The sequence below is a fragment of the Labeo rohita genome, chromosome 4 (assembly GCF_022985175.1).
Source record: "Labeo rohita strain BAU-BD-2019 chromosome 4, IGBB_LRoh.1.0, whole genome shotgun sequence".
Classification (NCBI taxonomy): domain Eukaryota; kingdom Metazoa; phylum Chordata; class Actinopteri; order Cypriniformes; family Cyprinidae; genus Labeo; species Labeo rohita.
In genome coordinates this window covers 23,711,212-23,724,484 of record NC_066872.1, presented here as the reverse complement: position 1 = coordinate 23,724,484, position 13,273 = coordinate 23,711,212, and the positions used below count along the sequence as shown (strand labels likewise).

The 13,273-nt window shown below is 34.5% G+C and overlaps 1 protein-coding gene across 1 annotated transcript in view; it reads left to right on the top strand.

The window, feature by feature from the left end:
• Nucleotides 1-7,832: 7,832 nt before the first annotated feature.
• The window catches only part of LOC127163786 (copine-8), a 120,738-nt gene continuing 115,297 nt past the window's right edge, over nucleotides 7,833-13,273 (top strand). Inside the window, exon 1 of the mRNA XM_051107171.1 lies at nucleotides 7,833-8,206. Within this exon, the coding sequence (XP_050963128.1) occupies nucleotides 7,848-8,206 (359 nt within the window). The 5' untranslated portion in view covers nucleotides 7,833-7,847. The remainder of the gene's footprint in view (nucleotides 8,207-13,273) is intronic.

Here is a 13,273-nt window from a genome sequence, read left to right as displayed (position 1 = left end):
AGATTCTTTGACGTTAGTGTGGCTCTAATTAAAAACATAAAACCACAGATCCGTCATTTTGAAATAATTATCCCTGCAAATATGTTCTCATTAGTTTCATGGTAACGTTCAAAATATTTTACTGTGAAGAAGCATTTATTATGCTTACGAACCAACAAAACCTTATGTAAGTGACTATCAGTTTGTTTGTTTTATCTTTATTCCAATAGTACTAGTTGCACTTCTGCAACACCTGTGGCCTTGTGCCCAAAATAAATTTTAGCTCTAGAGTTGACATAATTAAATTCAGTCCAGTTCAGATCAAGTTCAGATCAGCCGCAAATCTACTGACTTCAGGACGATGGATACGGAGGAGCAAAATGTGAACTGATTTGCGAGTTTAATATTCATTCCTGCAGCACACTATTAGAAGGCAGTAGCTAACTGTTGTATAATGCTGTACGGACATGGTGCGAGACCTTTTCTTACACGCGGCACCTCAGCGCCCAGCAGCTGTCTCCATCTCGCAAGGCACTCATCTAAATTTAGACTAAGAGGGAATTCACTCAGCTGTAAGGAATCTCTCAGCTCAAGCACAAACACCCTCACGTCATCTATCCGTTCTCTGCTGTAATGTCAGTCATTCATCTGCCTCTTACTGGAAAACTGACAAAAGGATACTGTATTCAGTACGAACAACTGTGGACAGGTGCGAATGAAAAAAAACAACAACATAAAAATTCATTCTCTGAACAAAATACCATGATTTATCTCTTGATGAGAGCGTGTGTAACAAATCATATGTCTTTGTTCTTCCTGGTGAGGCATTCTGATTGATTTAAAGGCTATTTCTGATGAAGCGATCCACTCTCTGAGGGCAAGGATGGAGAGATAATGAAAATGTCCCGCTGAGATGAGGAGGTCTAATTTTTCATCATTTTTGTAAACAAGTGACATTAAGATAAAAGGGAGAAAAAGAGAGAGAAAAAAAAAATGTTTTGGCCCTTAATGCTGATTGGACAGTACAGTATTTATAGTGGCCACTGACCACATACTGAAAGAGCATGTGCACTTAAAGACTTAAAACAAGTTAATTTTTATATTTTATGAAAATGTACATATTTTAGTCATCAGGAAAGCCAAAGCATCAATGTTTGTGTGTCACCAAGCAATACACAGAATGGAACAGAGTATGTGATTGGAGTGTGGACAGCAATTCCTTCACTCACTTCAGTGATGACTCCAGTTTTTCCAGCTCCATTTTCCCACTGTGTGACAAAATTTAAATCCAGATGATCCTGAAGCAAGTGAAAAACACACACACAAACAAAATATTAAAACTTTTGTAATGCTTGATAGCCAGTCAGAATCAGTGTTGGTATTGTTTGAATGTTTTTTTCTTTTTATGTTTCTTCTGCTTATCAAGGATGCATTTATTCAATCAAAAATACTGAAAAAAGAGTAATATTGTAAAATATTATTACAATTTAAAATAAGTTTTGTATTTTTATAAAAATTAATTTTATTAATAATTTATTCATGTGATGCAAAGCTGAATTTTCATCATCCATTACTCCAGTCTTCAGTGTCACATGATCTGACTTATTATCAATGTCAAATATTTTTTTCGAAACTTTTTTCAGGATTCTTAGATGAATAAAAAAAAGGTTTTCTCTGTGCATTCAAAATGTCATCAATAAAATGCACCTGTGTTCGTTGTCCATAACATACGCCTGCCTATACCATAACCCCACCGCTACCACGGGCCACTTGATCCACAACATTGACATCAGCAAACCGCTCACCCACACGACGCCATACACGCTGTCTGCCATCTGCCCTGTACAGTGAAAACCGGGATTCATCTGTGAAGAGAACACCCACTCAAGTCGGTTACGATGACAAACTGCAGTCAGGTTGAGACCCCGATGAGGATGACAAGCATGCAGATAAGCTTCCCTGAGACGGTTTCTGACAGTTTGTGCAGAAATTCTTTGGTTATGCAAACCAATTGTTGCAGCAGCTGTCCGGATGGCTGGTTTCAGACGATCTTGGAGGTGAAGATGCTGGATGTGGAGGTCCTGGGCTGGTGTGGTTACACGTGGTCTGCGGTTGTGAGGCCGGTTGGATGTACTGCCAAACGCCTTTGGAGGTGGCTTATGGTAGAGAAATGAACATTCAATTCACGTGCAACAGCTGTGGTGGACATTCCTGCAGTCAGCATGCCAATTGCACGCTCCCTCAAAACATGCGACATCTGTGGCATTGTGCTGTGTGATAAAACTGCACATTTTGGAGTTGCCTTTTACTGTGGCCAGCCTAAGGCACACCTGTGCAATAATCATGCTGTCTAATCAGCATCCTGATATGTCACACCTGTGAGGTGGATGGATTATCTCGGCAAAGGAGAAGTGCTCACAAACACAGATTTAGACAGATTTGTGAGCAATGTTTGAGAGAAATAGGCCTTTTGTGTATATAGGGAAAGTCTTAGGCCTTGCTGAAAAAAAAATGAATAATAATAATATTAATACTAATAATAATACATTTATTTTAAAAACAATTACCGACCACAAACATTTGAATGGCAGTGTATATTTTTACAAAAGATTTTTTTTTAAATAAACGCTGTTCTTTTTTGCTTTTTATTTTTAAAAAATGTTACTTCTGCTCATCAAGGATGCATTTATTTGATCAAAAATACCAAAAAAAAAGTAATATTGTGAAATATTACAATTTAAAATTACAGTTTTATATTTTTATGTATTGTAAAATATAATTTATTTGTGTGATGCAAAGCTGAATTTCCATCATCCATTACTCAAGTCTTCAGTGTCACATGATCCTTCAGAAATCATTCTGATTTATTAACAATATGCTGATTAATTTTCAATGTTAGAAACAGTTTTTGCTGCTTAATATTTTTTGGAACCGGTGATACTTTTTTCAGGATTCTTAGATGAAAGTTCGTTTTTGTTTTTTTTGTTTTTTTAAAAAAAGTAAAAAAAAAAAGTAAAAAAAAAAAAAAATATATATATATATATAATTAAAAAAGTATTATATATATATATAGAGAGAGAGAGAGAGAGAGAGAGAGAAGTAGCACTTCAATAAATCTATAACTCTACCTATTCAGATAAAAATATAAACAGTTTGTCAACTGAGCATTTCAAGTATGCGTATACGTTTACTCAATGTTGGGTGGCAAACTGGTTTCCTACAAGAATTACACATGTACTGATACTATCAGTCACTTTCTCTAACAAAGAGTAGCACATAACACATCTGTTTTACAGTATGAGAGCATACAAAAGGTCTTTTTTAAATTTCCGTTTCCACTTGAATATTTAATGTCTTATTTCTATTTCAACAAAAGAGCCACTTACAGGCAATCCAGTCAGTTCTGCCATTCATATAAAGCCTCTAACGGCAGTTACCGTAACATTCACTATTATTAAAATGAATTTGTAACCCTGCAGAAAATTGGTCTTGAATTCTCTTATTCATTTCATACAGTATGTGGTCATTACACATTTGTGGAGTCATCTAAAATGATCTCTGCATGATTTTAATCTTTGTATTGATGTTCACTCTAGTTGTTTGCCAGATAGTAATGTACTGGTAATCAATAACTGAAGACATAAATCAATAATCACAGTTGTTGATCCCTGAAAATAGAGCTCTTCCATCAGTAACCAGAAACAGCATTCTGCATATCCACATGAATTCAACACGACACTCATCATGACTATCCATGCGTAATAATTGGCTACATTCAAAGCAACTATAAAGAGAGTCAATTCAACATGCCTCATCTGAGAACAATGTAACATAATGAACTCATCTTTGCATTGATTGTCAAACATGCAAGCGGTTTTGTTTAAAATGGAAATATGCATTCTCTCTTTTTTAATTTTGAAGACTTTGAATGAGTACAGATGTGGTCATATATTTGGAATGGCTTAAATACAATGTTTATACATTGTTGAAAACTCAATGTAGATCAAACCTATTAAATCATGTCTGATTAGGTCACTATGTTTAGTCACATTATGCACAACATCCAGTGGTATAGTCCTTTAATGGTATAGTCCTATTAAGTGACTGTATTGCTCCAGAAGACTTTCATTAAACCAGTGCAGTTGTATAAAACGTTTTTGTGTAGCACTTAAGTTTTGCAGACAATATTATAGAAATAAGCAATCAGCTGATCATAAAGTGATCTTTAACAGTCTAAGTAATAGTCAGTCATAATTATATACATAAACATGGATTGTGTGCATGTGACATTAAATTAATCATGACCAATAATCACAGACCAGTCTGTAGTAATTCATAAAATTAATCTTAAATTAGTAGAAACAAAGATGTTAAATGTTCGATGCTAAATGTTGTTACATTCTAGAACAATAATGAAATAATGATGTTGTAGCATTTCAATTATTATTATTATTATTATATGTTATGTATTATGTTGTATTTATATTATACTGTACATAGTTATAAATATTTTATATAACAATATTTTTTATTAAATATTGTGTTATTTAATAATGTTTGTATATTGTATTACATTGTAATATTATGATACTATTATATTTACTTTTTATTATTTTAATAGGGCATTTATACATGCCTGATGTAATATAATATTATCTAATTAATAATGATTATATCCTAACAGTAACCATTAAATAATAATAACCATTAATAATAAATATTATTATTATTATAGTTGTTGTTGTATTTATATTATACTATACATAGTATAATAAATATTTTGTATAACAATATTTTTTATTAAATATTGCATTTAATAATGTTTATATATTATATTGCATTATAAATTATGATACTGTTATATATCATTATTTTAATAGCGCATTCATACATTACATAAGTAATATAGTAATTACATTATACAACAATTGTATTTTATTAACTACTTAATAATGATTACATTGAATGACAGTAACTATTAAATAATAATAATAATAATAATAATAATAATAATTATAATAATTATAAAAACTACTGTTTCATTATTATTATTATTATTATTATTATTATTATTGTTATTAATAATAATAATAATAATAATAATAATATTGTTATTATTACAACTAGCAATATTATTATAGTTGTTGCTTGTATTTATATTATACTATACATAGTATTATAAATATGTTGCATAACAATATTTATTTTTATTAAATATTATTACATTATTTAATAATGTTTATATATTATGATACTATTATATATTCTTATTATTTTAATAGGGCATTTATACTTACATACTACTACCATTGCTAATATTAATAATAATAATAATAATAATAATAATTAGGATGATGGTGGTGATGATGATTATGTAATAGCTACTGTTTAATTATTATTACTTTTACAACAAAAAAAGTATTATAGTTATTGTTGTTGCTGCTTGTATTTATATTATACTATACATAGTATTATAAATATTTTGCATGACACTTATTTTTTATTAAATATTGCGTTATTTAATAGTTTATATATTATGATACTATTATATATACGTATTATTATTTTATTAGAGCATCTATGCATGCCACACATAACAATTACATTATACAATAATTATATTTTATTATCTATTTAATACTGATTAAATTATAAAACAGTAGCCATTAAACAATAATAACAATAAATATAGCTGCAAGCAGCAATTGCGGGGCCAAGCACAAAAGAGGCAGAATGAGGAGTTAAGCACGGCAAGGAGCAGCAGAACGACTACAACAGTGAGTAACTTAAGCCATTTTAGGATAATATCAGTTGAAATGGCTGAAAAATCATAAATACAACCAATCGTAATAAAATTTAATGGCTTATCACTTTTGACCAACAGGTGGTGCTGTTTTCAAATTGATGTGACGTGTTCTGTGTGAAATGACAATGACACACACAAGGTTTGCCGTCATTATGTCAAAGCTTTGCAGAGATACGGCCTCATGTAGTTTGGCATCTTTCCAGCAAATTTGTTGATGCGCTAAACGAAAACGGTTTCGTATATCGACACGAAATTCATAACTTTTTGCCAGCATAGTCTGAAGATGATCTGGGTCAAATTTGGTGAAGATCGGACTAACAGTCTGGGAGGAGTTCGAAAAAGTAGGTTTTGTACATTAATCAAAATGGCGGACAGGAAGTTTGGCCAATTTTGGCATAATGGGTATCAATGTTCTCGACTTGACCCAAGGAATCTATTGGCATCAGTTTCATTCCAATAGGCTAATGTAAACAGAAGTTATTAGCATTTTTGTAAATTTCATTATTAATGTTTAGTGAATGGCGTATTACTTCTGACCCATAGGTGGCACTGTTACCAAATTGATGTGGCTTGGTCAGAGTGTGGTGACAATAGCACATATAAAATTTGGTGTCAATATGTCAAAGCTTTGCAGAGATACAGACTCGGATGCAATTTGGCATCTTTCCAGTAAATTCGTTGATGCGCTAAACGAAAACGGTTTCGTGTATCGACACAAAATCCATAACTTTTTGTCAGCATGGTCTGAAGATGATCTGAGTCAAATTTGGTGAAAATCGGACTAACGGTCTAGGAGGAGTTCGAAAAAGTAGGTTTTTAACATGAATCAAAATGGCGGACAGGAAGTTCAGCCAAAATTGGCAAAATTGGTATCGGTGTTCTCAGCATGACCGAAGGAATCTATCAAAATCAGTTTCATTTCAATAGGCTAATGTAAGCTGAAGTTATTAGCATTTTTTGAAATTTCGTTATAACTTTTGACCACAAGGTGGCGCTGGCCCCAAAATTTTTATGTACATTCAGGGCATGGTGCCGAACATTTTTGTAATTAATGTCGAAACGATACGCTAATCCGTTCTCAAGATACAGCATTTTAAAGCTAAATTCAAAATGGCCGACACCCAAAATGGCTGACATGGGAAAATTGGATATGGTTCGACTCGGTATGACACACCGAATCTAAAGAGACCAGTTTTGTGATTTTTGGACAAATCATTCAGACGTTATAAAGAAAAATAGCCATTTTTCGTATCTCCTGACCACTAGGGGGGCACTGCACCGAAACACTGCAGGTAGGCTCAGGTCATGCTTGTTATAACACACACCAAGTTTGGTGTCAATATGACAAACTGTTACGGAGATATAGCCTCACATTGATTTTTGCTAGCTTTTCGTAGAATTCTTTCGCGTGTTATTCGTGAACGGCTGGACGAATCGACTTGAATTCCATAACTTTTTGCCAGCGTGGTCTGAAGATGATCTGGATCAATTTTTGTGACAATCGGTGCAACGGCCTAGGACGAGTTCGAAAAAGTAGGTTTTACGAACAATTGAGAATAGCGAAAAAAACTAAACCTTACGATTTTTGAATTTTGGTGTCCATTCGACTCGGCATAAGCCAAGGAATCAGAGGAAAAAAGAATTTTTGTTGTGTGGCTTACGGTTCAAATGTTATTAGCATAAATCTTTTGAAAGTTTGGACAAGTGGTGGCGCTAGAGAGTTTGAGTTAGAGACTCCAAACTTGCTATGGTTAATGTTGGGACTGTCCTCTATCAGTGTGCAAAATTATACAACTTTCCCGCAAGCGGTTCTATGGGCTGCCATAGACTTGCGGCGGAAGAGGAAGAAGAAGAAGAAGAAGAAGAAGAAGAAGCAGAATAATAATAACGCCAACGGATACAATAGGTGCCTTCGCACCTTCGGTGCTTGGCCCCTAATAACTGTTGTTGCTGTTGTTGTTATTATTATTACAACAACAAGAAGAAGTACACTTATTACGCGTTTGAATTGTTGTTGTATCTGTCACGGCATTGTCAGTGTTAAATCTGTTTTGAATCTCAGATGAATTCACAGCGAAGAATTCTCCAAGTGTGGCATCATTCCTTCGCCCATGCAGCGCCACACACACTCTTTACCACTCTCACACTCTCTCATGGCGAGCAGAGGGGACGCTGTCTCTGTTATGGACTGACAGAAGCTCTGCTTTCCACCTCGCAACCTTTCGAAATCACCCATGAATTCTCTCGCGTAAAGCGGCGCATGGTGTCCAGCCTCTTCCGTCTAAACGGGTTAAAGAAAACAAACCTCATCATGAACAGCATGAGCAGTTGCGGTTTCCTGAATATGGCGACGATAGGAGAATTCGACCCGCTCAACGCGACTATTCCTGCTACAAAAGTTGAGATTACAGTCTCGTGCAGGTGAGGAACGTTTACGTACCACTCACACCTTTACGCACAACTGCCTTTTTTTTACTAACATCACGCGTGGTGTTTTATTAGAACATTCTAGAGAAGACGCAGTTACGCATGACATTTTGGCACAAAACCAGGTTATAACCTGATTTCTTCCAAAAATATCATCCGTAAGTGTGTATATGAGGTGTAGTATATGTGGATATCATAATGGAAAAAGCTATACATTTCAATCGTACTTTTACTCTCGGAGTTTCTCTAGCTGTCACTTTCTTTCGCACCAAAACAAACACTATCCACACCGCTTCTCCCACCAGCTGCGAGTTAAATGCCTAACATAAGTTTTGTTTTGTTTTGGAATTACTGTGTTGTGCTTTTCTGAGATGGATTACAACTTCAGATATGAAGTTTGATTAAAGATGGATTTTGTAATGATTATGATTTGCCTTTGTGTGTGTGTCGTAGTCATGCGATAACACTCACGCGTTTGTTTTGTATCGTGATGAGGATTTTCCACTGACTTGCTAATATTTGTATACTAATATTTTCTATCCATAAACGATGGTAATGATTATATAAAAGATATTTTCTATCCATAATACTTCTCTCTTATTCAGGTTTACTGTTCTTTTGTGTCTTCACAGTGTAGGAAAACCTAAAAACTTCTCATTGATTTACGTTTTTCATATTAAATGAATTAATTACTGTTACTTTAGTTGTTTAAGTAGTAAAAGCTGTGAAAAGCCACATAGATTTATACACAAATATGATCGTTTGAATCAAGCCTTCTTGATGATTTGAAGTTGTTTGAGAGTCTTTTTTTATTTGGCTAATTTCAAATGTATTTTTATTACTAAATCATCTCTATAGTATCCATAGTTGCCTTTTGAACTCACTCTCCCATGAGAAGCAAGCCATTTGGAGAGTGATTATTTCATATCTCATAACAGCAGCCTGTTGTTTTTGGTTTAGCTGAGAAATGATGGCTTTAATAAAGCAGAAAAAAAATGTTTGGGAAAATTATTGATTGTTGCACACTTAGAGATTGTTCATATGAATAATTTATGCGTATAAGTTTGTGATGCATCTGGCTTCGCTCACGTAAACAAATGCGAGTGGGCAGGAGCTGTCCGCTCAGCCATTGTGAGGAGATGTTGACGGTGAATTACTATGCTCCATGTCCCCTTGGGCGGGCTTGCGCAACAGGGTATACACACACACGCTCAAACACACGTACGTGCACACAATCTGAAAGCTCTTTTGCAACACTGCACCGGGTGGGAAGGGAACAGTAGTGGTGCCATGGTTACGATCAGGTGCATTCCTCTACTGTAGGGCCACTTTACCACTGTCACCATGGTTATCATGGCAAAGGAGCAGATAGAGTGTCTGTATTCATAAGATCAAGTAAACCCTGTAAAGAAATGCTAATTATTAAGATGCATATTACATTTAGTGTCTAGTGTGGATATTTCAAAGCCCACAGGTGTGTTGTAAAGTTTTCATGTTGAGGAAGTTACACTGGAATTTTTTTAAAACTGTTAATTATGTTTCAATGTGACCACTGTTCAATTTTCAGCGTGAGCGGTTTCTTGGCCATGCAATTATGCAAACTGGAAGCGCATGAGGGTGTTAGGTCACTGTAATCACATACAAATTGGTGGATGGCTAGAGAATTTCCAACCTGACTGGTTTATGCTGGTTAAAGATAGTCTGTTTTAAAGGGCTTTGTAAAGATGATTTAGGAACCTGCAGATTTAGTTGTGTTGTTTGGTTGGACACTTACTCGTAGTACACATTCGTTAGTTTGCTCGTATTTAAGTGCTTTGTTATTGGAAAGAACAGTGATCATGGAGGACAACCCATTCATAAGCTCATTTTTAGCTGAAACCTTATTAAAGACAAAAGGTTAGAAGATATTTAGTCAATATCAAACAGTTTTTGAATAAGATCATTGGTAACCATATACAGTTTTATGCAAAAGTTTGGGAACCCCTTGCAGAATCTGTGAAAATAAGAGAGATCATAGAAAATGCATCTTATTTTTTTATTTAGTACTGTCCTGAGTAAGATAGTTTATATGAAAGATGTTTACATATAGTCCACAAGAAAAAATAGCTGAAATTATTAAAATAACCCCCTGCAAAAGTTTGGGAACCCTTTGGTTCTTAATACTGTGTGTGGTTACCTGGATGATGTTTTTTCTGAACAGTTAAACTGAGCACTGTTCTTCAGAAAAATCCTCCAGGTCCTTCAGTTTTCCAACATCTTTTACATATTTGAACCCTTTCCAGCAGTGACTGTATGATTTTGAGATCCATCTTTTCAGACTGAGGAAAACTGAGGGACTCAAACACAACTATTAAAAAAGGTTCAAACATTCACTGATGCTCCAGAAGGAAACATGATGCATGATGCAAGGGGTTCCTAAACTTTTGCATAAAACTGTGAGCATTTACTGCACATCTGTAGATATTCAGCTTGCTGAAATTGCAGTTAAATAAATGCTAGAGAAAGCAATGCTTATGATGGGAAAAAATAAATGAAACTACAGTTGCTACAGCAGTTGTTCCTCACTGCCATGTTTAAAGTTTATTGCACTACCAACTCGAGAACTCAGGTTTCAAAATTTTCTCAGTTGTAAATACGACTTAAGGGGCCGTTCATGTCCAATTGTTTGACTAGAAAACATAATTCTGATAGCATGTAAAGGCAACAGTAGTTTGTTCATTAAACCACTTGTCTTTGGTAGGTTGTAAATTGATTGAAGAGTTACCAAGTTACCAAGAACATCAACAAAATAGTCCATGTGACATCAGTGGTTCAACTGTAATTTTATAAAGCTACGAGAATACTTTTTGTGATAAAATTACAGTTGAACCACTGATGTCACACAGGCTATTTTGTCGATGTTCTTGGTACCTTTCTGGGCCTTGAATGTGGAAGGACCCTTGCTGTCTTCTTCTTCTCCTTCTTCTTCTTATAAATCCATCTCTCTGTTATAGTTAGTAGTTATGTTTGTCAAAAGGTCTTCAACTTTAGGGAGGTGGAGCAGGGATCATCTGTTACGTATTGTAGCTATGATTGCAGTTATCTTACTGATTTATTACTGTTAAATACTAGAGTTTAAAATCAAACAATATTTGGTACAGTAATGCCTTCAAACCCCTGTTGAAGACCCCTGTAAGGCCTATCACAAAAATCAGGCATGCCCAGATTCTTTCTGTGAGCAATAATCATTCTCAAATGTAGTCAAAGATGGCTTTGCAATAATGAAAATGAAATAATATAAATTCCTTTGTGTTCCTCTCTCTCTGATTAACTGTAAAGCCAAGTGGAAAGTTTCAACAGTCTTACCTATTACATAGAAAATTATGCTTTTGGGAAACATGCCTTAGAGATCAGGTTTTATGTGTGAATAATGTTCTACTTAGTTTTCATAGTGCTCGTAGTGCTCTCAGTTGTATTGTATTACAAGTTATAGAAAGGTCTTTTGAGTATTGAGTAATCAGTAACCCAGTGTAATTCAGTTGAAATCTTCCACTCTAGAATGCAGAAATGTGTATTTCCCACTGTTTATGGCTCTGTTAAAACCAGGGTGAGCTGTCATGGATAGATAAGAATCCCATTTGGGCTCTGATGAGAGTGATTGGTAAACAGCTGCACTTCACCCAACAGGGTAATTCTCGTGGTAAATTTCCTTCCTGTTTGACTCACAGAACTTTCAATTTTAATGTTTCAACTCCAAATGCAGTTTCATATTTTGATGGCAAATCATTTACACAGGCATTGTGTATTCAGAAAAATATTTTAATAGTAGTGCAAAATTAAAACAATAGGGCCACATACACACTGCAGCTACATTCGGTTGTCAGTTCACTTTTTACTCGCATTCTGTACACACACAATTTAACTAAAATGACAACCGCATTCGACAGCCGCATTAACTATAGAAAAATACAGGCAGCGACAAGTGCATTTACAGGAATTCTACGCAATGAGCTGAACTACGAACTGAACTGAACAACTTGTTAATGGCCGCGTACACACTGCAAGTTTCAGGAGTGGCAACCACATTTAAATGCGGGAATTTTCAAACCAGGCTCGGTACTTTAGTTTTAATCAGCATTTGGTGGATCACCATTCGATAACAGATCTCTAAAAAAATCGTGGATCGGTTAGTCTTAACTGGCAACGCGATTCGGCTCGTCTCTGCCAAGCGGTTTCTATCAGAGTAATCATTGCAAGTGACTTGAGAATGGAAGCACCCGGGTGGATCATAGAGGCAAAACTAGTGACCTGTTCAGGAATTCAAGTGCAGGTCAGTTTCATCTATAAACAGGCTGCTAAGAGTTGCTAGCAGTTTAATGCTTAACTAAGTAAACAAAGACATATATATAGACATATATACATATATGAAACTAAACTAAATTACCATCATCATCACTCAAAATACTGTACTCTATGCTAAAGGACATCATTATTATCTACTGTAAAGTTACATTAGTAATTTAGCAAACAAATGTTATAAAATATCGTTTTGTAATACGTTCAGAAGGAGCTAGGGCAGATAACAACACAACCCTTATGAAAATTAAAACTAAAATCCATGGTTACTATAGTTAAATCATGGTAACCACAAATGAACCATGGTTTTGATACACTAACCATAGTCTAACCATGAGAACTATGGTCATAGTTAAATTTAAACAGATTGTATTCAAAAACATGGTTACTATACTTTTACTGTAATAAACCATAGGTAATTTTGGTAAGAGAAAAACATGACTCATGATATGCAATAACATGTTCAGTATTAGGATTTTTCTGTAACTGATATTGTCATGATGTAATCATTATTGTACTAATTTTGACCTTTAGGCAATTTAGAAAATAGAGTTTTCTTAAATCTATAGTATTTAAGCCATTTTAAGATAAAACAACAACACCTGGTCATAATTTACTTAAATTAAATTGCTACTGCAAATAGAATATAATGAGGTGGTTGTTTTGCAACAAGGTGGAGACAGTTCTGCTCATAACAGTAAATGGCTGATGGGAAAAGTGACAGGT